Source organism: Tilletiaria anomala (genome assembly GCF_000711695.1).
Source record: "Tilletiaria anomala UBC 951 chromosome Unknown K437scaffold_24, whole genome shotgun sequence".
Lineage (NCBI taxonomy): Eukaryota > Fungi > Basidiomycota > Exobasidiomycetes > Georgefischeriales > Tilletiariaceae > Tilletiaria > Tilletiaria anomala.
Window position 1 is genome coordinate 76,290 of NW_013546998.1, and position 27,020 is coordinate 103,309.

The 27,020-nt window shown below is 54.2% G+C and overlaps 8 protein-coding genes across 8 annotated transcripts; 5 read left to right on the forward strand and 3 right to left on the reverse strand.

The window, feature by feature from the left end:
• Window positions 1-291: 291 nt before the first annotated feature.
• On the reverse strand, window positions 292-2,953 carry K437DRAFT_290397 (acetyl-CoA synthetase-like protein; the record flags this gene model as incomplete). Its single annotated transcript, XM_013388716.1, has 6 exons — window positions 2,393-2,953; window positions 1,394-2,221; window positions 1,172-1,315; window positions 960-1,082; window positions 419-878; window positions 292-337 (listed from the first exon to the last, which is right to left on the reverse strand). The coding sequence occupies exons 1-6, from the start codon at window positions 2,568-2,570 to the stop codon at window positions 292-294; spliced, it is 1,779 nt and encodes a 592-aa protein (XP_013244170.1). The 5' UTR covers window positions 2,571-2,953.
• Window positions 2,954-3,215: 262 nt separating this feature from the next.
• Window positions 3,216-5,977, forward strand: K437DRAFT_255489 (uncharacterized protein). The gene is made up of 3 exons (XM_013388717.1): window positions 3,216-4,044; window positions 4,136-5,371; window positions 5,455-5,977. Exons 1-3 carry the CDS (start codon window positions 3,586-3,588, stop codon window positions 5,737-5,739), a joined length of 1,980 nt encoding a protein of 659 aa, XP_013244171.1. The 5' UTR covers window positions 3,216-3,585; the 3' UTR covers window positions 5,740-5,977.
• A 221-nt stretch (window positions 5,978-6,198) lies between these two features.
• Window positions 6,199-9,399, forward strand: K437DRAFT_293851 (eukaryotic translation initiation factor 3 subunit C). The gene is made up of 3 exons (XM_013388718.1): window positions 6,199-6,797; window positions 6,901-7,136; window positions 7,225-9,399. The coding sequence occupies exons 1-3, from the start codon at window positions 6,389-6,391 to the stop codon at window positions 9,232-9,234; spliced, it is 2,655 nt and encodes an 884-aa protein (XP_013244172.1). The 5' UTR covers window positions 6,199-6,388; the 3' UTR covers window positions 9,235-9,399.
• K437DRAFT_255491 (uncharacterized protein) lies at window positions 9,324-11,938 on the reverse strand. The gene is made up of 5 exons (XM_013388719.1): window positions 11,018-11,938; window positions 10,770-10,942; window positions 10,600-10,709; window positions 9,715-10,526; window positions 9,324-9,654 (listed from the first exon to the last, which is right to left on the reverse strand). Exons 1-5 carry the CDS (start codon window positions 11,510-11,512, stop codon window positions 9,478-9,480), a joined length of 1,767 nt encoding a protein of 588 aa, XP_013244173.1. The 5' UTR covers window positions 11,513-11,938; the 3' UTR covers window positions 9,324-9,477.
• A 464-nt stretch (window positions 11,939-12,402) lies between these two features.
• On the forward strand, window positions 12,403-13,394 carry K437DRAFT_267587 (uncharacterized protein; the record flags this gene model as incomplete). Its single annotated transcript, XM_013388720.1, has 6 exons — window positions 12,403-12,621; window positions 12,706-12,786; window positions 12,855-12,947; window positions 13,028-13,120; window positions 13,187-13,260; window positions 13,343-13,394. 6 exons carry the CDS (start codon window positions 12,403-12,405, stop codon window positions 13,392-13,394), a joined length of 612 nt encoding a protein of 203 aa, XP_013244174.1.
• Window positions 13,346-15,716, reverse strand: K437DRAFT_293854 (uncharacterized protein). Its single transcript, XM_013388721.1, has 5 exons — window positions 15,334-15,716; window positions 14,284-15,240; window positions 13,775-14,222; window positions 13,526-13,698; window positions 13,346-13,469 (listed from the first exon to the last, which is right to left on the reverse strand). Exons 1-5 carry the CDS (start codon window positions 15,510-15,512, stop codon window positions 13,424-13,426), a joined length of 1,803 nt encoding a protein of 600 aa, XP_013244175.1. The 5' UTR covers window positions 15,513-15,716; the 3' UTR covers window positions 13,346-13,423.
• Window positions 15,717-15,958: 242 nt separating this feature from the next.
• K437DRAFT_255494 (uncharacterized protein) lies at window positions 15,959-18,163 on the forward strand. The gene is made up of 5 exons (XM_013388722.1): window positions 15,959-16,210; window positions 16,301-16,520; window positions 16,597-16,745; window positions 16,807-16,943; window positions 17,022-18,163. Exons 1-5 carry the CDS (start codon window positions 16,197-16,199, stop codon window positions 17,891-17,893), a joined length of 1,392 nt encoding a protein of 463 aa, XP_013244176.1. The 5' UTR covers window positions 15,959-16,196; the 3' UTR covers window positions 17,894-18,163.
• Window positions 18,164-24,766: 6,603 nt separating this feature from the next.
• Window positions 24,767-25,836, forward strand: K437DRAFT_83707 (uncharacterized protein). Its single transcript, XM_013388723.1, has one exon. The coding sequence runs from the start codon at window positions 25,074-25,076 to the stop codon at window positions 25,719-25,721; it is 648 nt and encodes a 215-aa protein (XP_013244177.1). The 5' UTR covers window positions 24,767-25,073; the 3' UTR covers window positions 25,722-25,836.
• The last annotated feature ends 1,184 nt before the right edge of the window (window positions 25,837-27,020 follow it).

Sequence of the window (27,020 nt, forward strand, 5' to 3'; positions counted from 1 at the left end):
AAGGGAGAGGGGCAGATGAACGCCTTCAGATTGTTGGTTTTTTTTCTTTGTTCCCCATGTCGTTCTGCATCAAGAAAATCCAATATAGAGATCGTGACGAGCATGCGGTTCGTTGTGGTGCTGGATCTGCGCCCCTCTCTTAGCTATTCCATCATGCTCTGAACGATGCATGCCCTTGCTGCTCATGGGAAAAGAGAAAAGAGAGTTCGAGTTGAAGTTGAAATACAGCTGCTTTTTCTCTCATCGACCTTGGTATACATCCTTCCGTTTGCGTATCGACCTTGCTCGACCTCACGCAGGCGTCTTCAACAATCGCTTCAAGACCTTTCCAGAATTACTGTGTGTGCATCAGAGCAAGCGAGGTCAGCGTCAGCAAGCTTGGCGCAACGTATCGAGTACATGGGCCGTGAGGGCTTACCTCTTGGGAAGCGCATCGACCCATGTGATGCCCTTGATCCTCTTGTAGCCTGCAACATGGCCGTTGATCGCCTTTGTGATGGCCTCACTCCGCTCCTTCTCCGGCACCTCTGCCGCGTCTTTGCTCGCGACGAGGAATGCCCACGGAATCTCTGTGCCTTGATCGTCCGTGGCGCCGACGACGGCCGCATCAGCCACGCTGGGCTGCTTGAACAGCAGGTCCTCCAGCTCCCTCGGCGAGACTTGGAAGCCGTTCACCTTGATTATGTCCTTTGTGCGGCCTGTCAGCGTGATGTGCCCCTGTTCGCTGACCTTTGCCATGTCGCCCGTACGCAGCCAGCAGTCCGGATCGTCGCGATTGGAAGTGAATGCTGCCCGGTTGCCCTCATCATTGTGCACATAGCCAGCCATCATTTGCGGGCCCTGGAGCAGCAGCTCGCCTTCTTGGTCAGGTCCTACGTCTGGTATTGCGCAGGACAGTCAAGTCTGTCAGCATGGCTGTTCTTCATCAACCCGCGTCATGGACAGCGCGGCATCCTCACCTTGACCATCCGGTCCCAAGATGCGCGCCTTGGTGTTCGGAGCAAGGAAGCCGACTGAACCAGGTGCCTCTGCCGCATCCTTGACGTTCTGAAGACAAACGATCGGGCTCATCTCGCTCATGCCTATACCCCGCAAAATGACAAAGGCTGTCAGTATGAGTATGTTGTGTGTGCAGGGATACTGAATGCGCGCATCCAATCCAAGGCCTCACCGTATCCGTCTGTCACATCGATGTTGAGACGCTGTTTGACTTGTCTTGCGAGCTCATGAGGCAGACTCGCGGCACCAGACGCAACGCGCCTAAGCGACGTCAGATTGTACTTGTCTACTTCTGGGCTCTTGGCGAGTGCGAGCACTGGTTGGCCATATGTCAGAAGGAGGATGGATGCGTCAGTCAGGCACGGTACATGCTGAAGCCCCGGGATCCGCTCACAGACTGGTGGGACGACGAATACAAACGTCACCTTCTTGTCTTGCGCAACTTGAAGGAAGAGGTCCAGCTTGAATCTTGCAAGCACGACGCGTGGCGTGCCTGTGTACAGCGCGACGAGCTGTGCAAGAAGCCCGTAAGCGTGGGACGTAGGGAGAATATCGATGTGGAATTGGCTCGCGGGTGGGCTGGAAGGGGAGGAGGAGGACATGTGTTGCTCGAATTGGTCGTCCATCAGTACGCGGAACTGGAGAACGTTGGCGACAAGGTTGCGGTGCGTGAGCGCGAGCGCCTTGGGCAAGCCGCTGGTGCCCGAGCTGAAGCAGTACGTCGCCGGGTCCTTGTACGGGTTGATGTCGACTTGGCCCAGGAGCTTCTCCTTGCGCGCCCAAGCGCTCTTTGGCGGCGTGAGCAGGGTGTCAGCCCAGCTTGCGTGGTGTGATTCGTCAAAGGCGAAGATCTGAGGCTGCACAATCTCCTCGAGCGGCTCTTCGCTGGGGTCCATCTTGGAGCTTGCCAGCTTGGCAGCTTCTGAGGCAGAGTCGAACGTCTCATCCGCGGCGATGATGATGCAGGCCTTTGTCATGCGTAGCTGATGCGCCAGCTCACGCGGCGTGCACGAGGGGTTGCACAGCGCGGCGATGCCGCCTGCCATCTGGACGCCGAGCACGGCGGCGCAGTAGTCGTGCTGGTTGGTGCTGAAAAAGGCAACGACGTAGCCTTTTTGCCATTTTGGCTGCACGACCGCGGCGCCGTGGTGGTATGCGGAGGAGAGGAGCGATACTGCGACGCGCTCGGCGATGGATCGGATTTGCAAGTGCGACAGCGGAGCTGCCGTAGCAAAGTCGAGAGGCACCCGTTCGTCTCCTTCTGAGGAGGGACCGCGCACGGAGCTCAATGAACGATTGGAAAGCGACTTGGAGACTCGTTCCTTTGCGATCGCTGTGAGCTTGCCAATTACCGTCGTCGAGGAGGCACCGTCTTGTTGCTGCTGTTGCTCACCATCTTTGCCGTTGCGCGTGGCCAAGACCCGCGGCGCGATGGGAGACGGGTGGAAGATAGGCTGGGAGAGGCGATCAGATGCGGCTTTGGAGAAGGAGGGTATCAAGAGGAGTTGAGGGAGCGTGCAGTCGGGTACATCGATGTCCTTGTGCGGCGAGGTGGTGATGACGTGCGGCATGGTTGTGTGGGTTTCCGCGCTGGGATACACTTCACCGTGAGACCATGAAGGTGTGCTCGTCGTCGGTCACGGCTCTATTCTTTGGAGGGCGTATCACTCGGGGAGGAGGGGGATGGTGGTTGCAACAGGGTCTCATTCAGTGCTCAGACCAACCAACCTCAGCTGGCCATTCTATGGCGGAGAAGTGGAGAAGGGTGGATTGAGGCTGGAGGCCGTCCATTCTATTTGCCCAACATAGAGTGCGTCCGACTCTCGTCTCTAGCAATTCGCCAACGACGCCCTCGAACGGAGGTTCGAGGTACAATCCAGTGTTTGCCACATGCGCGCCAGCTGAATGTACCCTCACTACTAACTGCGCTGGCTGAGGACACGAGGTACATGACCATGACCATGTACGGGATACATACATGTCTATCCACCATACCGACGGACACATCCGCAGCGGCCATTCCTCTCATTTTTCACTCGGCCCGGCCACCGAAGGCCGAAGAGGCGGAAGGGCCCGGGTTATGCCAGGCAAATTCACCCGGGGAGCTCCGCTTTTCCATGGAAATTCATGGGGATCTGGATGATGACGTCGGCAGCAGAAAAGATTGTTGGATGGATTGGGAGCCAAGACGCACGTGAAAGAAGCGCTCCTCTGACATCCGCCTGTCGCAAAGTGTTCTAATAGAATAAGTAGGTAGGGAGGGAGCGCTGCGTTCCACTCTGAGTAATAAGGAATGCTACTCTTCGACAGACAGACAGCCCTTTGGATCCTCAGGTGGCGCAGACCGCCCGTCAGTCCCCAGCGTCCCATACTCTTCCTGCTCGGCCCCGTCTCGCTCCTCGTGAATCTAGGGCTGCTTCATCGTGCATTGCCAGTGAAGCTGCCAGACGCGCCGGTAGCCGGATCGGATTTCAACCTTCCATTATCCACACAAACTTTCACTGCTTCCCCCCTTTCACCCCTTGCCTGCCGCCGGGTCGCAGTTTTCATAGACAACATTGTCCCTGCGGGCTGCAGCTACTGACTATGCCGCTCGCTCACGGTCGAGGGACAGCCGCCGAGCAAGGCGCAGCCCTCCGGGCGAGCATCATCGTTGAGCAAAGCCGTTCATCAGACAGCGCCAGCCAAGAGCGCCGCTCCTCTGTGGCTTGCAGCAGGCAGGACACTTCATCCTACGAGCAGCTTGCGTCTTGCTCCAACCCTGATATCAGCGTTCCTTCGATGCCCGTGGAGGAGCGATTCTGCGACGCAGATCACGGCGAGCCGGCAGACACCACCGGTGTCAAGAAAGAGAGCCGCCCAGCCGAAATGGAGGGCAAGAGACCATCTCAGAAAACTTTCCTTGCATCTGTGGGCGCAAGTGAAGGCGCTGGGAGCAATGAGAAGTCGCATGCACGTCCTGCCGGTAACCTAAGACGTAAGACACCCTTTGCGATGAAACGCGTCGAAACTCTCACGGGTATCGACAATCTTACTCTCCTTCTGGTAAGCGTCACACCTGTCATCAGGATCCTGATACACAGCGCCAATGACGCCACATCCTGGCTATTTGCATGGAAATCCCCCCTCCTTGCAGGAAGATGAGGCGTACCATCCAGCCTGCTTTAGCATCTACATGTTCGAAACTGACATTGACCGACAGACCGTGGAGGCTTTTCTTGAAAAGCTGGTCGAGCTGTTCCCAAAATACAGATACAAAGTCGAGCTGGATCCTTCGAAAGCAGCAAAGCTAGACAAACAGGCTCGCAAACGACTGGCAGCTGCAAATGGGCATGTCGATGTGGAAAATGCGGAAGCCGAGAAGGCCCGCAGGGATCGCAGCGAGCATCCCGACCCGGGACGCAAGACGCGCTATGCAAAAGGTCTCAAGGCTGGCGCACCCTTCACCCCGGCCAAGTGGCGCATCCTCGATGACTTTGACATCCGCGAGAATCTGGAGGAGCAGACGTGCACCGCGCCGAACAATTCCGAGAACGCCCTCTTCGACATTGCCGGTCGCTTTCTGGAGCGTCATTTCAACTATCAGAAGCCCCTGTGGGAGGCTCTTCTTGTGCACGGCTTGGAAACGGAAGACGGGTCCAAGGCTGGGCTCATGATCAAGATTCATCACGTCCTCTCGGACGGGCAGGGCCTGATCCAGAGCTACGGTGTTGCCTTGGCCGCCATCGAGCATGGCTTGTCTAGCGAGGACGTCCAACACAGATTCGAGTTGTCCCCAGAGGTCAAAAAGCCAGGGCAGCGTGGGGTCAAGCCGACGGTGAGGGGCACAGTGAAGCACTCTGCCAAGACGATCCGCGGGCTCTACCTGCGTTCTCGCAAATCATTTCTGTACGCCCCTTCTTCGCAAGAGGGCCGCGTTTACGGGCGGCGGTACGCACACTCGCGCGGAATCGACATGAACGACATCAAGCTGATCCGCGAGGCGTTCTCGACGGACAAGGAGAAGCTGACGCTGAACGATGTCGCGTGCGCCGTGCTGTCCAAGAGCATCGCGATCGCCGCGCGTCGCGTCGCGCCGGACGGCAAGGTGCGCGACAAGCGCATCGCGATCTTTGTCCCGATCTCGGTGCGGCCCAAGGGCAACTATGAGCTGGCCAACATGACGACGGGCGCCATCGCGTGGTTCGCGCTGGATGAGAACATGCCGCTCGAGGGTCGCCTGGCACAGGTCAACCGCGAGATGACGAGGATCAAAAAATCGCATCTGCCCAAGATCTGGTACAAGACGCTCGACTTTGTCTGCAAGCGCAGGCTGTGGTACGTCCCACATTATCCCATCGGCAAGGAGTTCTTCGAGAAGGCGTACCGCGAGGTGAGTAGCAGCAGCATCATCATCCTTTGGACGTCTTTCTTTGTGTGGTTGTGACCTGACTGCTGACTTGCGTGGGCACGCAGTACTCGGTGGCCACCAACGTGCCGGGTCCGCCCAAGCCGGTCAAGTTTGGTTCGCACGTGGCGAACCGGTATTTTGTTCTGCCGCCTTCCTCGCCGGGCAAGGGCACGCTGGCGATCGGCCTGATCAGCTACGCCGGCAGCCTATCGGTCTCGGTCTCGTGCGACGACGTGCCCGAGTTTGCGACACTTGCCAAGGGCATCTGCGCCTCCTTCCAGGATGGCGCAGCAGACCTCATCGCCGCTGCCAAGGAGCGGCTCGCGGCGCGAAAGGAGAAGGCCGCATAGATTTCCCTTTTACGCTGCTATAATGGAAGAGATACCATGTCCGAGCAAGATGGGACCAGCCAAAGGACAGAGCTTTTTGCTGCCTCTTTTTGTTATTCATGCTGCTCAGCCGCGCATCTGTATTGCCATTGGCTACACGTGGTATATGTGGCCCCCGCGCTTTCGCCCCCTTCTTCGCTTGTAATGCATACCCACGAGCAGCCATGCTGCTATATGTACATGTAATGGACCGTCCTTACCAAACACCAAGTCTCGGATCACCAGCTCGCGTCGTATTGCTCCGAGTCCATATTGCCTGGCAGTGGAACCGCAGACGAGATGGATTTACGGAATATAGTCGTGTGATTCCACGTGTAAACCCACACACAAGTCGGTGGTCTGCCGCCGCCAGTGCGATATTTTTTCTTCCAGTGAGAGTGAGCGAGCGAGAGAGCAACAAAGCCGTGCACAAGGACGCATGAGAGCTTTTGACGAGGTCGAGAAGACTCGCGACGACTGCATCCAAGAGGGTTGTTTCTGACACCACCACGAGCTCAGCTTGACGGCATAAGTGCATACACGCTCACCTGCTGGACGCATACAGCAGCCGAAGCAAAGCAGACACACCACCCATCTGCCCGCGCCCGCCCATCGGAAAGGAGATCCAACCATGTCTTTCTTCCGCAAGGTTGACTCGGACTCGGAGTCGGAGTCGTCCGAGGAGGAAGAACTGCTTTCATCTGAAGACGAAGGTCAGGACGCCAAGCCCAGTGCGCCCAAGAAGGGCAGTGCTTTCCTCAGATCCGATGGATCCTCTGACGAAGATTCTGACGACGACTCCGACTCGGACGATGACGATGACGACGACTCGGACATGGACTCGGACGTTGAGGGCGGCCAGAAGAAGGCGCCCGTGAACAAGTTCCTGCGCGGCGCAGTATCCGATGGCAGCGATAGCGAGGAGGAGGTCAAGAAGATTATCAAGAGTGCCAAGGACAAGAGGGCTGACGAGGTTCAGGCGGTGATTCACTCGATCCAGAACGCGCAGCGGATCGATGACTGGGTCGCCATCTCCAAGGGTGAGTAAGGCCGTGTCCATTTCTTGCCGTATTTGGTCATCGTATCAAGTATTTCTGATCGTTCTGAATCCCTGTATCACACACCTGATTTGTCATCGTGCAGAATTTGACAGCTTAAACAGGCTCTGCGAGCGGCAAAAGAACGTCGGAGAAGCCATCCCATCCAGCTACATCAAGGCACTCGTCGAGCTCGAGGACTTCCTCACTGCATCCATTGCCAAGGAAAAGCAGGCCGCCAAAAAGATGAAGGCTCCTTCGGCCAAAGCGATGAACGGCATGAAGCAAAAGCTTCGCAAGACGATCAAGGAAAACGAGGAGAGCGTTGCTTCGTACCGCAAGGTGAACAACTAACTTGGATTCGTGCTGCGTTGTGACCATTCGCTTGAATATTGTGTGCTCACGTGCCTTTTCATTACGCTCTGCAAAGGACCCCGAGGCATTCGAAGCCGCTACCGCACAAGCTCCGGCGGAAGCGCCCAGTGCTTCGAGGGAGCGTGCGGCAGCCGGAGATGCACCAGCGGGCGAAGCTGCTGATGCGTCCGAGGAGTTCCAGACCGTTGGTCGTGGCGGGCGGGCGATCGCCATTAGCAGCGAGGCCCTCTTCAAAACCATGGCGACCATCATGGAGGCACGTGGGCGTAAGAGCACCGACCGGGCAGGCCAGATCGACACGTTGAACAAGCTCAGCGAGGTCGCCGTCTCTACCTACCAAAAAATCCGCGTCATCCTCGCCCTTCTCGCCGTTCGCTTCGACTACAATGCCTCTGTGCAGGCCTATCTCCCCGCCGATCAATGGGAGGCAGCGCGCAAGGACATCGACGCCCTGCTTGCCATCGTCGCAGAGGATGCTTCTTACGTCATTCAGGAGGACACGGAAGAGTACGACGACCAGATCGACCGGCTTCCCAACCAGGATGGCGAGGGCGAGATTGTCAAGGTTCGCGGCAGCATCACCACCTTCCTCGACCGTCTTGATGATGAATTCACCAAGAGCTTGCAGAACATCGACCCGCACACACCAGAGTATGTCGAACGACTCTCGGACGAGAAGTGGCTCTACTCGACGATCATCCGCGCCCAGCACTACTTTGAGCAGCGTAGCTTGGACGACGCCCTCGACCGTGCGGTCGTGCGCCGACTCGAGCACATCTACTCGAAGCAAGAGGTCATCACACATGCCCTTGAGGCAGCTTGCAGCGACGCCTATGCGACCACCAAGTCGCGTTTCTGCCCCGAGCCCGCGCAGATCGCGCAAAAGGGTGGCGCTACCAAGCTGGTTCATGCCCTCTGCGTCCGGCTTTACCGCAGTCGTGGTGCAGCTGCGGAGCGCGCCAGGACCCGCGCCATGCTCTGCCAGATCTACCACCACGCGCTGCACGCGTACTACCAGCTCGCCCGCGACATGTTCCTCATGAGTCATCTGCAAGAGGCTATTGCTATGGCCGATGCCGCCACGCAGATTCTCTACAACCGTGTCGTTGTCCAGCTCGGGATATGCGCCTTCCGTGTTGGCCTCATCCGCGAGTCGCAGACGGCCCTGCAGGACATCTTTGGCTCTGGCCGCGTCAAGGAGCTCCTCGCGCAGGGTCTGCAGCGTTCCGGCCAGTACAATACCATCACGCCCGAGCAGGAGAAGATCGAAAAGCAAAGGCAGCTGCCGTTCCACATGCACATCAACCTCGAGCTGCTTGAGTGCATCTACCTCGTCGGCAGCATGCTGCTCGAGATCCCCAACATGGCCTTCGCAGGCAACGACCCAGAGCTCCGCAAGCGCGTCATCTCGCGGCCCTTCCGCCGCATGCTTGACTACACGGACCGGCAGATCTTTAGCGGCCCGCCTGAGAACACGCGCGACCACGTCATGCAGGCCAGCAAGGCACTCCAGAACGGCGACTGGCAATCCAGCGTTGAGCTGATCAACGACATCAGCATCTGGAAGCTCATGCCGAATGCGGACAAGGTCAAGAAGATGCTCGCCAAGCGGATCCAGACCGAGGGACTTCGCACGTACCTCTTCACATACGCAAGCTACTACGACACTGTCTCCTTCGACCACCTCTCCGCCACCTTTGACCTCACCGAGAGTGAGGTCCGCGCGATCGTCAGCAAGATGATCTGGAGTGAGGAGCTACCCGCGAGCCTGGACCCGTTCAAGAAGGTCATCGTCTTGCACCGTGCCGAGCTCAGCAAGGTGCAGCAGCTGGCCCAGGCGCTAGCCGACAAGGTCTCCTACACGCTCGAGCAGAACGAGAAGACGCTCGCCGCAGAGACAGCCAAGGGCGCCGGAGATGGCAAGGACCGGGCCGCTGGGGATCGCGAGCGCAACGACGGCGGTGGTCCGAGGAGGGAGGGCCGGCGGACCGGCGGCGGCGGTGGAAGAGGGCGAGGGAGAGGCAGATCTCAATTTACCCATAGCTTCATCGGGCAAAAGGTCTAGATTTTGCAGTATAGCCTCGCAAAATGACCATCTCGCATCATCCATGCACATCCACCCAGCACGCTCCGTTCATGTCCTGCAAGCTTACAAACTTGACATTTAATTGGACTTGCGTACGTACATGTGCTGTGATGAAAGGATGTATATCGTACAATGTGAGGCGGTGCTGGTGTTGATGTTCGGCTGGGGTCCTGGATTGGGCTCATACAGCTTGTAATTTGGAGCGAGTGGGATGCACGTAAGTCAATCGGACCACTCCTCGGAATGATGGTCGTCGGACCACTCGGGATTTTCGAAAGGATGATCGTCGTAATCCTCTTTTTCGACTACCTCACGCTCAACCCGACTGATCAGGGAATCGATCTCGACGAAGTGCAGCTCATTCACCGCGAACTTGCGGTGTTTGCGGCTCGCAATGTGCTGCGGAGCGATCGACACGTAAGCAACAAAGATTGCACCACTTCTGGATCTCCCACTCACTTCGTCAAAGTCGTCGTATTTGACCCTGCAGTTTTCGCAATAGCCTGGCTTCTTGTCCTCTCTCTCGCGCTGAACTGCATCATTCGTGCTGACCGATCTGCGCATGCCGGCCAGAGGATTCGCGCCTTTGTTGGCTGCACGCATTGCCAACAGCTGTCTCACGGGTCCTAATCGCTCCTTTGGGTACATGGCTCCTAGTTTGTGGCCAGATGGAGTCATGGTCATGGTCCTGCGACTGAGCTGAGCCACACGCGGGTCCATCGCGGCTTGGCCTCCCGCTCCCGCGTGCTCGTTCAGAGCCGATGTGGTGGAGCCCCAATTGGAAGTGATAGCCACGCTGTTGCCTGAAGCAAGAGGATAGTCTCGTTGCATCTCCGTCGTCAAAGGATTCAAGTCAGCTGGAGGAGGGAACAAAGGCTTGCGTAGTTGGCTGAGGGACACCGAGCGTCGAAGTGTCTGATGCGCATTTTGTGAGGGCCCTTGCTGACGTCTGCGAAAAGCTTCGCAGCGCGTGAATGGGCACCTGCCTTCGCCATCGTTGTACAGCACTGGCCAGCTCGGGTCGTGATGGGGCCCGGTCTTCTTATGCTCTTCAATTGCAATCGGACGATGCTCACCCGTGGCGTCTTCCACGAGCAGGTAATAGCAGCCCTTAGAGAAGTAATAATGATCTTGCCTCTGCGCAAGCAAGTCTCGTTCAAGCGTTCCGTGAAGCTTTTCTTGATGCAGCATATGGGAAAGGTCATGACGGACTTCTGGAGGCTGATAGAGCTGCACTTTATCCTCGAGCGTGTCAAGGATTGTGAGGAATTCTGTAAAAGCATTAGCGTGTCCATCAGCAGCCGTGGTGAGAATGATGAGACCGCAGTCGGCAGTCGCGCTTACTCTGCTTGACCCAAATCCTGATGTTCAAGCGTGCGGCCTTTGTGAGTACATCATTGGATTGTTGGCGAGCATTTTCGTCGAATGGGTTGCGGTCGGAATGAATAGGAACCCTGAAGCAAAATCTGAGTCAGTAAAAGCGTGCTTTTAGTGGGCAGCTTTGGGCTGCTCACTGATTAAGAGGAAGTGAATTGCGTGCGGCGACTGGAAGATTCATGTTCTCCTTGGCCCTCAAAGCAGTATCGCCTGCGCGACTGCTTCCCTTGCCTGCTGCCTCGCGCTTGCTGAAGGAAGATCTTCCGGAGACTAGATGCGTGCAACTCTTCGAGAAGAAAGGCTCCACATGCTGCCAAAGGCATTGGAACAGTTTGTGATTAACATCTGCGGTTGACGTTTGTGTAAGAAGTGCACATTGACTCACACCTCCCAAGGCTTCCACGCGTGCGGCAAGCTCTTCTTTTTCAGCATCATTGAAATCGTCCAAATAGAAGATGAAGGTGGGGAAAGCCTTGCGGTACTTGTTCCTATATGCAGCCATCTCAACGGCGCGTTGTTTCTCACGCGCCATGCGCTCAGCCTCTGATATCCTTGGATACTTATCAATACGGGTGGTGGTTTCAGTTACCGATCTGTTCGTCTTTGCGATGACTTTCTTTCCATGCTGCTGATCCTTTCCCATCAATAAGGTTGTTGCACCTGGCGCTTCCTGCTTAGGCAAAGGATGCTGGTCGCGCACGGTGAAGCCAGAGATGCTCATGGCGAGGTTCTCCCCCGTTCCTGTGCTAGGCGCGTCTGCTGCCACGTCCATGCTACTCTCCGTCTTGGAGGAGCGGCTTCGCTTGCTGGGGCTAGGAGCAGTGTTGCGGAAGTGGACCTGCTCAAGAGGTACTGCCCGCTTCTTTGGAGTGACGGCCATCGGCGCTGCGCCTCGCTGGGGAGGCCCGACGAATTCAACCTTGGATGCCATGCTCGCTCAATACTGAAGCTTCGAGGCAGGGTTGCAAGTGAGCACGCTCGCCTTGCCTGTCTCTGGCGTCTAGCTGATCCTGCCGCAATACATTTGCCAGGCTCTCCCTTTCCTGCGCCTTCACGTTGGGGTTCCAGTGGGAGATGGCAAGCTTGAGGAGCCACAGAGCGTGAGCTGATGCTGTTCCTCACGCGGCTGGGGTTTCTTCAAGCTGCGAGCTGGCGGGTCCGAGACTCAGGCTCTCAGTGTGCCTGTATCCTGTACCGCATTGGGGATCCTAGGAGGCGTCCCTTGGCTCTATGGCAGTTGCCTGATGCTGTCGCAAGGAGTCCCAAAGACAGAGAAGAACAGCTCCTGCGAATCACCCACCAGTCATGAGCCAGCCACACACCATCTGCAGGAGAGAGAGAGTCACCCCAGGCCGAGAGGAAACTCGAGTGTTGTTGCATTTCCCTTAGTGAATATGTCTCCGCCACACGCGTCGCGTCGCGCTTCTCGCCAGTCAGTCAAGGGGCCATTCTAACCCTAACTAATAATTAACTACATGTTTCTCGCATTTGCATCGCCGTGGAACCGTGATCATGAACTTGTTCCTGGGTGACTGCACGCCATTGTTCTTGCAACGACGTCCGCTGACCGTAGGTCGGATCGCTCCTCTCTAGAGACGCAAGTAGGTGGCGATCATTGCATTTTCGGCAGGGTGATAAAGTCCCAGTACCGCCCGATTTTTGGCCCCTTCACGGTCACAAGGCGACAGTGTAGCCAGGGCTGAAAGGGAAGAGTACTGGGCGAATAGGATTGCTGTGTTTTGGGCTGTATGTGGTGCGGCTTCAACTCAAATGAGTCATTCCAAAAGCATTCGAGCTGTCCTTGGAGAGGATAGCTCGCCGCTATGGCTCGTCCTGGCATACGAATCCGAAGCCGACGGTAAAGTAACGCCTGACAAACAAAAGGCCTCAGGGATTAAGGGCAAGGAGGCTGCATCTGGCACTTCTTCCGTGAACATCACCGTGATCGGACTGAGATCTGACGAAGCCAGGAATTACTGCGGACGCCAAGTGAGTGCCAGTGCTTGATCACCGTAACAAGGGGGAGTATTGAACTGACATTCCATATAACCCCCTGCGGCGAGCTCTCCGCAGGAAGGCACCATTGAGGATATCCGTGAGCTCTGGACCCCAGAACGCATGCAAGTTGTTGAGAGCCAAGATGGCAATATTTCGGTCCGTTTCCTTCGCAGTGGATTCTTCACGGTATCCTCGTCTTGCTGACAGTCTCTAATACATCATAGCTTCAATTGAGCCATGTACATCGGCGCATCATTACCCTTTCACCCGTGCAAGAAGGCGATGCGCTCAAGCACATCAAATGTGCTGCAATCATGGTAAGTCTGCCGTCTACGCTTTTGAAATATCCGTTGACTAACTTGGCTCAAACGTGCTCATTCCTATGCCTCTCAATTAGGAAGGGATTCATCCGGACTTGCAAATGCTCCTTCAAAGCCAATCGACCCATATGTATGACAAGTACACCAAAGAGTTGCAAAAGTACCGTGCAGTAAGTTGAGAAGTGCTGATATCAGCCTGGAGATGTGCTCACTCAATTTACGGCATACACGTACAGCTCGTTAGCACAAACGTCTCAAAGCCTAAAGCGAAAGCTGCACAGATCTCCACCTTGAATCCGAGCAGAATGAAGTGGGTGCGAACATATATTTGTGAATAATTCAATGCACGGAAGCAAGATACTGACGTAAGATACATCTTGTGGTGAGTGCAGACGCGTTCGAAGAGACGACGAGTGCGAATTTGTGGGAGATGACGATGACTGAGGGCGGCATACCGCATGCTGGCAACCTCGCTAGAAGATGGCCGCGGCATAAGGGCAGTCCTCCAGCTTGTGGTCACTGCAAGGCAAGCACGTCAGCACGGCCCATGGCGCTTGCACGTGTCGAGTACTTACGTCTCTCCGCAGTCATCACAAGGAGTGGCTTCGTTCTCGTCCCCAAGCTGCCCATGCACAAGAAAATTCTGGGTCGATGTGGCCACCTCCTCGCCGAGGCTGCTTGGTGGCCGTTGGACGGCTTGTGCAGAGGATACTGATTCTGGCAGATCCTCTGACCTCAGCTCCTCCACCTGAACAGATAATATTTAGAAGGAAAGTATCATTAGCGCGAGTACAGCAGCTTTGGCTCCGTTCTGCTCTGCATACCTTTTGACGCTCGTCTTCGAAAGCAGCTTGCAGCGAAGCCATTGCATTTTCCATTTCGATAAATTTGGTGCGACTCTCGGCTTCAGCCGCGCGCTGCTGTGCGAGTTCGTCCTTTGCTTTTATAAGCGCGTTCTTGTACTGTTGCTCCGAGGCTGCGAGCTTCGCTAATTTCGCGCGGAAGTATTTCTCTTGCTCTTCCTTCGCATTTAAAGCGTCTGCCAGGTTCTCCTCCAGTCGTATTACCCTGCTTGCGATGACTTCATTGTTACCATCCATCGGAGTGGATTGTCCATCAGGAACCGCCACTTCCTCTGCAGGTGGAGGCGAAGTCGCCAAGGCTGTAACTCGATCGAGACTTCCCGAGCATGCAGCGCACACGGATGAGGTATCAACACTGTTCGGGACGTTCAGATTCGAATCCATTCCTTCCGATTCAAAATTGAGCGACCTGGAGAGTGGCTATGAGGGTCAGCCGATGTCATTCACCGTATCAATCTGTTGTCGCTCACTTCTGGCGTTTTGGAGCAGCTGCTCGGCGCGATGCCGCCGATTGCAATGCCCAATTGCTCTGCACTGCCATTGCGAAAGAGGTTGTGTGAAGGAGCGCCATTCCCCTCCAATCATCTGCACTGATCTGTATTTCTTCGAGGCGCCGGAGGACTGCTTCCATTTCCTTGGAGCGCTCCGCATTTGCTCTGATCTGCGTGTGGATGTTGTTTTCGGGCGAGCCGTCTGGCCCGATGTTGACCCCTTGGTGAACGTTGTGCACTTGGCTTAAAGGACCAGCGTACGCGGCGCGCGATACCGAAGCGAGGTCTGGTAGGACTTGCTTTTTGGCAAGGCGCTCGCGTTCCAGCTGACATCCTTTAGAGGGGCTTCGTGGCGGCAGCATATTCTCATCGGCTGCCCCAGCCCGTAATAAAATGCTGCTTCTGGATGGCAAATTTCCCACGCTAGCGCGTGCCCGAAGTGGGGTGCGCACATTGCCTACTCCGGAAGTTGCGGCCAACGAAGTGGGAGGCATGTTGCCGGCCGCCAGCGATTTGGATGAGTATGGGCGACCAGATAGCCTCAAAGGTGTCGCGAATGCGTGCGTTTGCGAGCTGGGCCTTGGAAGAGGCTTTAAGGAGGGTGTGCGCGGGCGACTCGATTCTGGCATTCTGGCATCGATTGAAACGTGATTTGCTCTGGCCGCAGTGTTCACGCCAATGGGGCGATATGAGCTCCGAGACACAGAATGTCTAGACAGGCGAGGTATGGATGGACGAGATCGCAGGCCTGAGGAAGGTGTGGCTGAGCGGGACCCGAGTTCGCGTCGTTCATCCATCGCTGAAGTCCGCGACAGTGAAGACGCAGGCCGCGGGCCGTCATCCTGGGTCGGGAACTCCATCAGCATCGCCGAGGAAAGCTTACTGATCGGAATGAACAACCCAGAGGTCGGGCTTCTGGTTGTGAAATATTGCCGCCTGCCGGTGGAAGACCAAGGTCAAAATGGAGAGAGGGCCGACACTTGAGAGTTGGACTCGCGCGACACTAAGGAATAGGGGGAGCACGCTTACCCAAAGACAGTTCCGTTGTTTTTTCCATGCTTCACGTCTGTTTCCACGAGTTCGATCCCAGCGAATAATCCATCTTTACCATTTATGGATCCCATGTACCTGAGGTGACCGCGCACCGTGATATTGGGTCGAATGCCGGCGTCGACGAGATCCCCAATTTGTGGAGAGTAGGGGCTCATGACTCTTGGTGAAAGACCGTCGGGCAACTGGAATGAGGAGGGTGCAACAGAGAATCAAAAAGCGGGGGATACTCGAGAGCGACTGATTGTTCTGTGGGCCTCGATGTTCCAGAATGTGATGGTTATGATCGTGGTTTAGCTCTACCTATGCGAGTCACAAGTCAGCCTTCACAGGATATGTGTTCTGGATGAAGTCAGTGTATACATAGCAAATGAGTGTTGCTATCTCATCGTCATCCCCAGCAATACGGCGTGCCCTCATCGAGCGTGTGCAACGCGTCGCGTAATATCTATTTATTAAAACACGTAGGATCTAACATGAATTGGAGGCAATAAAGAGATGAATACTCGGCCGAGAGAGCCATCACAAGAGCAGTGATTCTGATCGATTACATGCGACTGCTCGTGATACGTCTTGCATTTTCATTCGATCAACCAACGCATACATTCGTGGTCCTTTCTACAGCAAGTTGTTGGTTTAATGCAATCATATATATGTGTGTAATGGCGCGCGGCAGGGATTTCGCACTCTGTCCTTCATCGGTAGGGAATTAGATCTCTGCGGTAGCTGCTCCCAAATACGCAGAAGCGAAGACGAGCCGGCGGGTGCGACAATACCTCGTTCATCTCTAAATCTGCGTCGAGCTTGCACCATCTGGGATAGACGAGCGACCTGCCCTCAACATGTCCGACACACCGTGAGTGACGCACTTCGCTACATACTTCCTGTAGTCTCGCAGTCCAAGCATGCTGACGTTTTCCCTTCTCGACTCTCAAATCGAACAAAGGGATACGATGTCGGCGGAAGCGCAAGTCCGACATTGGAAAGGCAGAGCAAATGATCTCGAGGATATGCTACGAGAGGCTGAAACCACGCTTCAAGACTGGATGGACTCTTCCAAGGCCCTGGAAGCAGAAATGGAGAGAGAGCTTGCCGCTAGTACACGAGCACAGAGCGATCTTCAAACGCGCAACGAAGTCCTGGCATCGGAAGTGGAAACGTGGCGGGTGCGTTCGGTGTCCTGATTGATAAAGAGCCCCTTTTTGACGCTCTCGCGGCTGCTTTATTTTGATTCGCCGACAGAACAAGTTTCAAACTGCGATCTCCGAAAGCAATCGAGAGCTTGCAGAGTTACGGAAAGAATTGAAGATGACGACAGACACGCACAACGCGTATAAAGCCAAGCTGCGAGATATGGAACTGGACAACGACGAGCTCGAAAATGCGGAGAGGTAACTGTACTGTTTGCAGACGCGTTCCTGCTAGTATCACTGAGACCGCTTTCACCTGCAGGATGATATCCGAGTCTCTCGCCGACATGGAAATCCGGTACAACCGAGCTGTAGAAAAGACAGCGCTATTGGAGGAGGAGGTTGTGGCCAAGGAGCAGCTGCAGGAGGAGAACCAGCGATTAAAGGATGAAATCAGGGGTATGTGGATTGCTCGATCACCCTCTATCGTCGATGCAGCTTCGAGAACCAGAAGCTGACAGCTGTTCGTTTGCGAAGATTTGGTGGAAGAGCTTGCCGTTGTGCGGGAAAGCCGATCTGCGTCTGTTGCAAGCAAGGCACCGTCCAGGGTAGCATCTGCTCTGGATGAGCTGACTCTAGAAGACCTGGATACCAAGCGACCGGACTCCCACAGTCAAGACCAGCAAAGGAGCGAGAGTCGCTCCGGACGAGAATCAAGGCATTCTGAGCTTCGTGCGTCTGCCATCAGCCGCAGGCGCAGCAGGCTTGATCCGTCTATTCGAGCACCACGACAGTCCCAACGGCTCCTGGGAGCTGGCGCTAATTCCATCCAGCAGTCCACACGAGCGGAAGCGAGACCCAGTGTTGCAAATGCCGCCGGCGCTCGTTCACGACTAGCAGACACTTCATTTACTCTAAGAGCAAGCAAGACATTGGTGCTCCCTGCTCTGAGTCAAATGTCATCTCGAGGGGGGTCATCACAGATGCTTAACGAGATGCAATCAAGACTTACCGCTCTCCAGAGCCGACTGAGCTCGATTCGAGACCCTAACCATCCGGATCGAAGTGCCATCCCAAGACCATCATCTCGCCTCGGCTCCAGCGTAGGGCCGGCTGGGCCCGATTCACCTGCGGCATTTCGCCCACGCGCTTCCATCGATGCAAATTCTTCTTTCAGCGGTATTCCAATCCCCGCAACGTCGCTATCAAGATCGGCAGCACGAAGGCCACGAGCAACCACAAGTACGAACGGTGACGCTCTAGAGAATTTCCAAGAGTCATCCGTCGGACCATCGAGGTCCGGGTCCAGAAATTCGACCACTCTTTCCAGCAGAGTCCAGCCACCGTCTATGTCGATGGAGGATTGGAAGACGTCACGAATACGTATCGAGGGGAGAGGCAAGTCATGAGCAATTTGCCAAGCACCTGTACAACGGGCAACCTCTTATGTTTATTCAAAGCGGTAGCGCAAACAGGTGGTGTAAACCCTTGGCGGCTACCACAGTAGTCCTGAAATTGCGTTTGCCAGCAGAGGTTTCTTGCCTCGCGAAATTGCGAAGTTCTCCTTGTGTCTCATTCTCAGACTGCCGTGACTGCTGCCTGAAGCCAAATGGCGGCACAAAATCCCTCTCTCAAACTCTCATTGATAAAATGTGTAAAGGTCGTCACCAGCCTTGCGTGCTCATTCCCTCTTCTGTGACAGGGACGCGAGCCCTACGTCATGGGTTTCTGGCGCTTGTAAATTGTCCCAATAAGGCAGAGTGGACATTCGTAATGGACTGTTTCCCAGGACGTTAGGCTCCCAGCCGGCCGGGTGACAGCCATCAACCGCCACGGGCATGCTCTTTTCTTTTACCGACTTGACGGTAGGCGGTGGGAAACGCTAGCTCGAGAGAGGATTGGCACGTTTGGTTTGAAGGAGGGATCCAGATGAGACTGGTCGATCGAATCGTATGCGGGTCCTCGAAGGTGGAGCTCATGACCCTGCTGCTGCTGCTGAGGTTTCTGTCTCTCTCCTTCAAGAACTTCACCATCCAGACCACTTAGTGAGATTCGGTTGAGATGCTGGGGTTACTCAGCCTTCACAGAGCGGAGTGCGACGGTTTGAAGTAGGCGCGACCGCCAAGAGACGGTCGGATTGGCGATCTTGAAGAGACATTCGCTAGTGGAGCACCCTACGCCGTCAGCCTCTCGCTTCGTCCAAGTCTAAGTTAGGCCCGTCCATTCTTGCAGGATTGCCGGCGCGTCTGTTCTTTGGCATCAAACTCTCTAGCTTTGCGTGCGTGCAGGGTCTGCTTCAGGCGCTGCAGGATTCTTCTTTTTATCGGGGCCTCCTGCTTACCGTATCCGGGGATGGTCCGGATACCACGAATCAGCCTCACATGTCATGGTTGTGCAGCCTGTGCAATCCGAACGACGGGAGAGGCGCGAAGGGATGCTTTTTGAACAGATTTGTGAAGTGCGTTGGGTAAATGATACCCCTCACGGGGAGAATGATCTAGAGGCAGAGCTGATTCAAGATACAGGAATCAAGGTTTCTGATGGGGAAAGTCCAAAAGGAGAGACGAAGTGATGTAGATATGACTCGGCAAGGTAGTGCTGCCGCCAGACCTTCAACCTGGGGCGAATTTTGAAACTTCAAAAATAGTTGGATTAACGACCTCTGCGTCATATGGCCTGCAGTACTGTCGGCATATGAGTATCATAGTTCTCGAAGCTAGGCCGGATGAACGATTCAAGTATGGTAGGCAACGGGGAGTACCTTCCCAAGCAGGACCTTAAACCTCTCCATTTCTTAATCCAGCGCATTCCCGCTTCTGTAATATACACTACTAACAGAACCAAGTGAGCTATCAATTGAGGACGACGTTCAAGTTCCTATCGACTTCCTTTCTGCGTGCCTGGCACGTGCATCGTCTTCACCACTAGCATTGACCATTCCACGTGCCTTATATAGTCAGTCAGACCGATATACATACCCTTTGACCGTCATTGAAAGCGATATTCAATCGCCAGGAGCAGGCGCAGAGACGTCAAACGCGCTACAGTCGCGGAACCCTTGCCGTAACTGGTCCCAGGTCGTTGAAAATAGTCTTTAGCGCCTATGCGAACCTTGTAGGGCACGGCTTGTAAGTTCTCCTTGAGTTTCAACTTGTATATACTGCTAGGACCGATTACCACCATGCCGGGAGGCACATTCATCAGCTCGAATACCTTTATCTGCGCTGGAGTTCCCTCCTTCTCCATCGCTGTAGCAACTACGGACAGTCATCTTGCTCCTGTAACCCTGTCGGTGTTGGCTCGAGAGGAATACTACCCGCGCTGCTGCCTGACTAGTGGGCACTCGTGACTGCCTGGGTTCCGATGACGGCTAAAGTGTATGCATATTGATCGAATTGGCCATACAAGGCATGTGGATTGGTCGATACTGGCGGTGGAGACGATACAAGTGCCAGGTACGCAGAAAGAAGGTGGGTGGAATCTCGAGAATCGTGGCTATCCGAAAATGCAGAGCCAATTGTGAGAGAATATTTAAGTCGATATACAGATGGTTCGCCTGGTGCGTGAATAGATGCTTCAAAGGAACCTGCATCCAATTCAGGGGAATGTGGCTTTACTTTAACTGAAATCTGGTTCGAAAGCCTGGACCGCATGGTGGAGCTTTAAGCGTCATCAAAGGTGTCCTCTTCAATCATCAGTGCGTCTACATCGAATACCGCTAGCAGAGTATCACCGTCTACCTGTATGGGTACCATTGTCAGCTGAGAGGCGCTGCTGGTACCCGCAGAAGAGGACTTGGTATGAGCTTCTTGGCCGCCCTCTGACGCTGAAGCAACTCTTTTTTTCTGATTTCTCCTGTAAGCTGGTAGACGAAGAGCGGCAACTTTCCGTTGACAGAATAAATATTCGACGGCGATGTAATTTCTTCTTCGTCTAAGAACCGTAACCATACTGACGTGCGGCATGTTCTGGACGAAGGCGCTGTATCTTAGTCTCCAAGCGCTGCTTCGAAGTGTGCATGCTCAATAAAGTTAATATCGCCAGCCATGACGGTGCGCTGAAGACTTGGTATGTAGCCTTTTGTGGCTTCTTGCCTGTCATGAACTGCTGCGTGCTCTTAAGTCGACTTTACGGATGGCACGCAGTTTCGGATGATTGCTTGCGTACGGCTGTCGGCGTACTCTTTCGTGTGGCGCCACAGAGGCTCACATAACACCGACAGCCAATCACATACAAACTTGATAGGTTTGGAGGCTGGCCCATCCAGAATTCAAGACCTCCGTATTCCATTCGCACTTGCTTGATGATTCAAACACTGTGTACCCGTATTGACAGCACCGGTCCTTCATAGCTCTGAAAGCCTTACATCAACAAGCAGACCGCGTGCAATACTCTCAAACTCGAGATTGATACATTCCACAGCACCATTGTCGCTAGACACAGTACCTGCCCCAGCTGAAACCTCCGTCCATTCTCCACCACCCACACCCTCATCTCATTCGTCTCAAGCTTGGCCTTGGTCAAGGCGCACCTTGATTGGCCAGCGGCCTCGCATGTTCTGCTTCAACGCCACTCAAGGCTCAAAGCATCGGGCTACGGGATCTCATGTCACTATGGGAACAGCGCTAACATGCCAGAGTCTTGGACATTGATAATGTGTATATAGGTGCCATTCCGATTCAGGTCAAGAGCACCAATGGGATTGGTGCTGAACATCTCCAAGGGTGTTTCAACCCTTTGCCGGGAAAGTTGTGGCCTTTATTGCCAAGCAAGTTTCATTATGACCAGGAAGAACATGTTGGATCATTGAGAGGAATATTGCGATGCTGATTGGCTTTGGCAGTGAGATGGAGGGTATCGATTGGTGCGAGAGCAGCGATACAGCGGACGTGATGGGCAAAGTGCAGCGAATCGCAGCGAAGGGGCACCACCTATGGAACACCATCGTAGGTTGTGAAAGGTTTCAGCGCAAAGCGAAGCTACAGTGGCTGTGCATGGAAACTGGCATTTCGAAGAGATATGGAGATGGACACAGCGCCAGGATTCGGTGATATTGAAGAAATGGCTCACATTAATCAAGATATGATGCTTGACAATTTGTTTTCCTATATGCTACACGGAATCTGGGTGCTGCGTGCGATTACTTACATATCTACAAGATGCTGTCTTTCACAAGCAGTCACCGTAGCTTGTTCCTTGCTCTCGAACCCTCCATAGCGCCCGATGGAGCTCTATGGGATGTACTGCTTCGACATGCTTTGTCATGCTTCGCACCGTTGGCTCGCGTATCCGCGCTGTCGCTGCTCCTGTGTCAGCACCCAGAGTTTGTGCAGCGTAGAGAACATCAAAAGGTCAGAGCACCTTGCCTTAATTGTAATGAGCCATCCCTTCAATAGATTATGAGACTAAACCCTACGCCTGGCTTCTACACTCTATAGACTTAACGCATAAGACCAAGATGCCAGATATTGCGACCTAGATGGGAACCCACGCTCCACTTCGAGAAGCTACATGGCAGCAACTATGACACGTGAGCTTTCAAAGCCCGGGTGCTAATGAATGAGACTGGCCTGTAGGACTGTGACCGACAGTGTCAGTAAGGCCCCTGAGGGGCAAAAGTAGTATCGCTAAATATGAGCGCAGGCATAAGGGGGACTCGGCGATGCTGGCGCTTGTCAAGGACCACAAGATCACTAGCTGGATCCGCAAGGTGATGACAGATCAAGTGCTCTGAGAGATGTTGGAAGCCAAGTACAGCTCAAGGACGGAATTGCTCTTTTCTTTCTCAGGAGAGATATTTGGACCATCAAGAAGGGCTCTACAGAGAGCATGCGGAAGTAGCTCGACCACGTTGCAACAAAGTACGACAAGATCCAATTACCAGGAGTCGAAATGTTGAAGACCAACTATTGCCTCGCCATCCACGTCGGACTCGACTCACGCTAAAACAAAATTGCCCAGGTTTTCGAGCATCTCGGCAATCAGTTGACAATGGAACATACCGATGCAAAACTACTCCAGGAGGAGCTTTGCCAGTCATGCCTAGCAAGCATTCCACGTGCATTTGCAAGAAGGCCACCTTCAAAAACAATGTCGATCGAAAGAGATACAATGAGCCCACTACTACTCGGCCGAGCGACCACTCACCGACTCGAACGTCCCTATGATGGTATTCAACATATATAACGGTGCCCTGCAGCGCCGAGCGTTGGCCACAACACTATCCTTGACACAGGATCTTAGCTCCACCTCGTCCTTCAATGCACTTATCTCACCAATGGCGGCACGATGAGAACAGTAACCAGGGGTGAGTATGAGCTGATCTGTGGCAAGACCGACAAGGGCAACGTCGTTGATATCTATCTCAAGAATGCACTTGAGGTCCAATATATGTAGCGGGGCCTCATCATCGTCAGCGGAATCAAACTCACAGAGGCGGGCGGCTGCATCTTGCTTAAGAAATTGGGGGCCACGGCTACTTTGGGTAGTTGAAATGGCACGGTAACCATAAGGCCAGGTTTGGATAATAGCATCCTGGCTCTCCCTGTCACGCCGGGAACTACCACCGCCATGCAGAACACGCCAGTCTATACAGGTCGTGCAATGTGGACGGTGAGCATGGTACCCATGCCTCGACCATGCAGGGTGTGACTCGCACGACACGATCTGCAAGGCGAACAGCGTATCTGTCACCGAAGCTAACTGCACCACATGTGAGAAGCATGTGCGCTCGGAAAAGAGGCCACTCCCCATACGGCGTTGCAAGGGAAGAACGCACAGCAGGTGATGTGTTTGGCCAGATGCGCTGACATCGCTGGACCTATACCCGTGGAGAGTGTAGGTGGCACACTCTATGTCCTGATCTTTGCAGATGAAAGGTCCAGCAAGGTCCAGGCTCACATACGGGCATACCGCAAGAATATTGCTGCTATCATCGGCAACTGGGTCCACCAAGTAGGGAGGGAGACACGCAAGGAGATCAAGATCCTTCACTCGAATAATGATGGCGCGTATACAAGCATGCGAGTGCAGCACCTTCTCCAACGACACGGTACACGGCGCGAAAGTCCAGCTTCATGAACGGCTTGACAGAACGAGCGCGGCGAACGCCACAATCTGACTCTCCTCAACATGGTCTGAGTACGGATCCGCGAGTCAACGCTGGAAAGGGCATTCTGTGGCGAGTTGCGACGCAGGAGCAGCGCAGCAGCTCGAATGTGTGAGCCAACGGGGCGAAGCATGATGAGGCACGTCGAAGCAGCACATCTCACAGAGCTCCATCGAGCGCTATGGAGGGTTCGAGAGCAAGGAACAAGCTACGGTGACTGCTTGTGAAAGACAGCATCTTGTAGATATGTAAGGAACCGCACGCAGCACCTGGGTTCCGTGTAGCATAGAGAGTACCAAGAGCTTAAAGCATGTCATCTTGGCCGTATGAGCTATCCTTTCAGAATGGAGAACCGGGCTGGCGTCCTCACCAAGGCCCTTGCCATGGGCATAGGCTCGTCAGCTGTCATCCGTCATTAGCATCGTCGGCCTCCAAGCCCCCCAAGCCGCAAGACGGAAGATCAAATGGCGTACGAACGATCCTGGAGATTTCAACTAATCTCTATGGGTTGCAGGTGCATGTTGAAGGAATGAAATAGCCACATGGGACCCCGATGGCCATTTGCATAGATGGCAGAATTGGTTCCTTTCATCGTACGATTCAACTCTTTCAGTATTCTTCTATGTACTCCATCTACTCCTACTACCCTTGGGTATTAATGATTCAGTGTACCACAGTACTCGAATCTTGCGCAAGTCTGCGACATTTCAAGGCTTGGCTATGAGCTTCACGCTGCGGAGTCGGTCGACGATGGAACTTAATGGATTTTACAACATGGGTTTTCATGGAGGCTTGATGAACGCGGTCCATTGGGCATGTAGTACCGTTGGCAGCTTGGCGAATCGAAGGCGAATTCAAGAGTGTTGAAATACATGCTGTGGTTGTGATACTTCAAGTACGGTAGGCCAATGATGACGGGGTACTTGGACGATTGGGTGAGTAAGAATGGTTCTTTGAACCGGTGTTCTTTTCAGTCGAGCACCTGAGTGGTGGACGTGATGGTAAGACTTGAGCTGATGAGTCTTCCATTGCTCACGGTGCACCGTAAAGGCCTCTCCAATGTCTGGGTCGCTAGTGATTGCTCGGCAGCAAAGCAAGGTCAATATACTGCGCGCTTGCGCCGGTGTCAACGAGAGCTGACGTGACGATTCTTCTTCCTAAAGTGGTGGTCAATGATTCTTGAACCGCAAATGACAAGGTACCAAGACTGGTCGCCCTACTGTCCTCAACAGCGGTGGCTGATATCGTGACTATTTCGAGTGACTTCAAGTCTTGCGGTACTTCTTGGGCTTTGAAGTGCAGTTGCTGAGTTTGTGCATATATCCACAGTAGAAGCAAAGACCGTCCTTCTTCCTTCTCACCTTCTCGGCGGCTGAGAGGTGTTCGCACTCTTGGAGTGCTGGAAATAGAGACGGAGTCGAGGTCCATGGGCACCATCTGGGAGCTGCTACTGAAGGAGCTTGACTGGTGCTGTGCGTTGGATGAAGCATTATCGGACTGGATCGAACGAGGGGGTAGACCAAGGGTCTGGTAACCTTGTTTGCGTTGTAATTCTTGAAAAGCTGATCGTCGATGCTTGTTGCCAGGTTGACGAGGCCAATGAAGTCCTTGGGAGAGTTCTATCCTTGGGCGGCGAGGTGCGTCTTCACTTCGGGCTTGAAGACACGCACGAACGCAAAGATCTTTTCGGTCGACTGATGGTAGTTCTTGTCAAAGCGGTCTGCGAGAGTACTAAACGTGGTAGCCTAGTCCCTGGCGGAACTGATGTTCTTGAGAGTGGCGAGCTTGTCTTCAGCCGTCTTGCGAGGTATGGGATCACCAAAGAGTGCGAGGAACTCCTTGCTGAACACATTCCAACTCTTGAGGAAGTGTTGGCTAAGGGTGCTGATGCTGAGCGGAAGGTCGTCCCTGAAGTAGAGGGGCTAAATCGCAGCGTTGCTGTCAAGCCAGGCAAGGGCGAAGTTGACCCTCTGTTTGTCATTGAGTTCGGCGTCGACGGCTCTAAAGTAAGCTTCGCATTGGTTGAGGAAGAACCCAGCCCTCTCATAAAAGCGCTGCTTGTCATTCAAGCATCTGGGTGGACTAGGCTTGAGGTGTCTAAAGAAGTGGTCAGAAAAATTGGAGGCTAGGGCCTGCGTGATAGCCGCAACGAGACTAGCAGTGTCGAAATGAGCCTGCAGTATCAGTGCTGCTTGCATGATATCGTTGACCTGAGCGATGAACCAACGGCTGGGTGTTGGAGCGGGTGACTGAGCTGAGTCTGCCATAGTTGTGACAGCTGGAGACTTGGTAACTTGGTAAGCTTGGTGATTCGGTAAGCTTGTTAACTTGGTAGCTGGCCGGAGTTCTGTTGAAGTCTCAATCGCTTTTCAATGGTGATGATGCGCAATTGCGGTCGAAGGAGCCGGTGCAACTTTTAAGAAAGCTGAGCATGCAGAGCCGAGAAGGGATGCGAAAGCGCAGGCCCTGGATATGAGCCGAGAATCCGGCATTGAAGGCGAGTGAGGGAGCAACGCCACGCCCTCGAGTAACTGAGGTAAAGTTGTGAGGTGCATGGCAGTAGGAACAAGAATGCACCCGATCAGGGAGTGCTAGCTTGGTTGCTTTCAGAGAGTGACAGGGGCAGGTTGCAAAGATTCGTGTTTTGAGACTTGCAGACTGCAGAGTGCAGAGTGCTTGGGAAGAATAGAACGCAAGCTGGTGGATGGCTGACATTCCCCTGCAGCGCAGCACAGATGTTAGCCATTCATATGAGGCAATGCATATTGCCGCGCCGAGCGTGGCGATATTGAGTTCTGCCGCTCCAGCTGTTGGTTGCAATATGCTTGTAGCTAACTCCACCTAGTCTGAGCACAACACCACTGATATCTTTGCATTCCTGAGGTCGAATCGGTCGGTCACGCCATCTAGATGATGTTGGACGTCACGAATGAAGGTCACAATCATCGAGCGACCATTTCTTTTGGTCAGGCACTACAGCGGATCATGACCTTGCAATCGCATGTGCTCATCTTTGCACTCCTGCTTAAGCTGATTATAGAATTAGAGAGCGATTGAACGGTACGACGTCTTGTCGGCTGTGAGTTTGGCACAGTATGTCGCATTGAATTCTCTACGGAGGATTCTCGCCTATTTTAATTTTGCTCCCTTGAACTTGCAATCCCTGCATTGAGCTTGGTTCAATCCTTCTCCAGAGACGCAAGATGCCTTGTGATCCACACGGCATCGTTCTCCAGTCCGCAGGCACGTCTGCTTTACCCTCCATGCCCTGTGGACATACTCGCTCCTTGCCAGAAGTTGCATGCGAGAGTGCCAGCCTGTCGTCCTGTGTGCGCCGATGAGACACTCTCGCAGGGTTGCTTTGCTCGTACCGTAGCTCGCATCCAAGAGCCTAGCCTTCGGAGACTGCTCTGGGATCAACATCAATC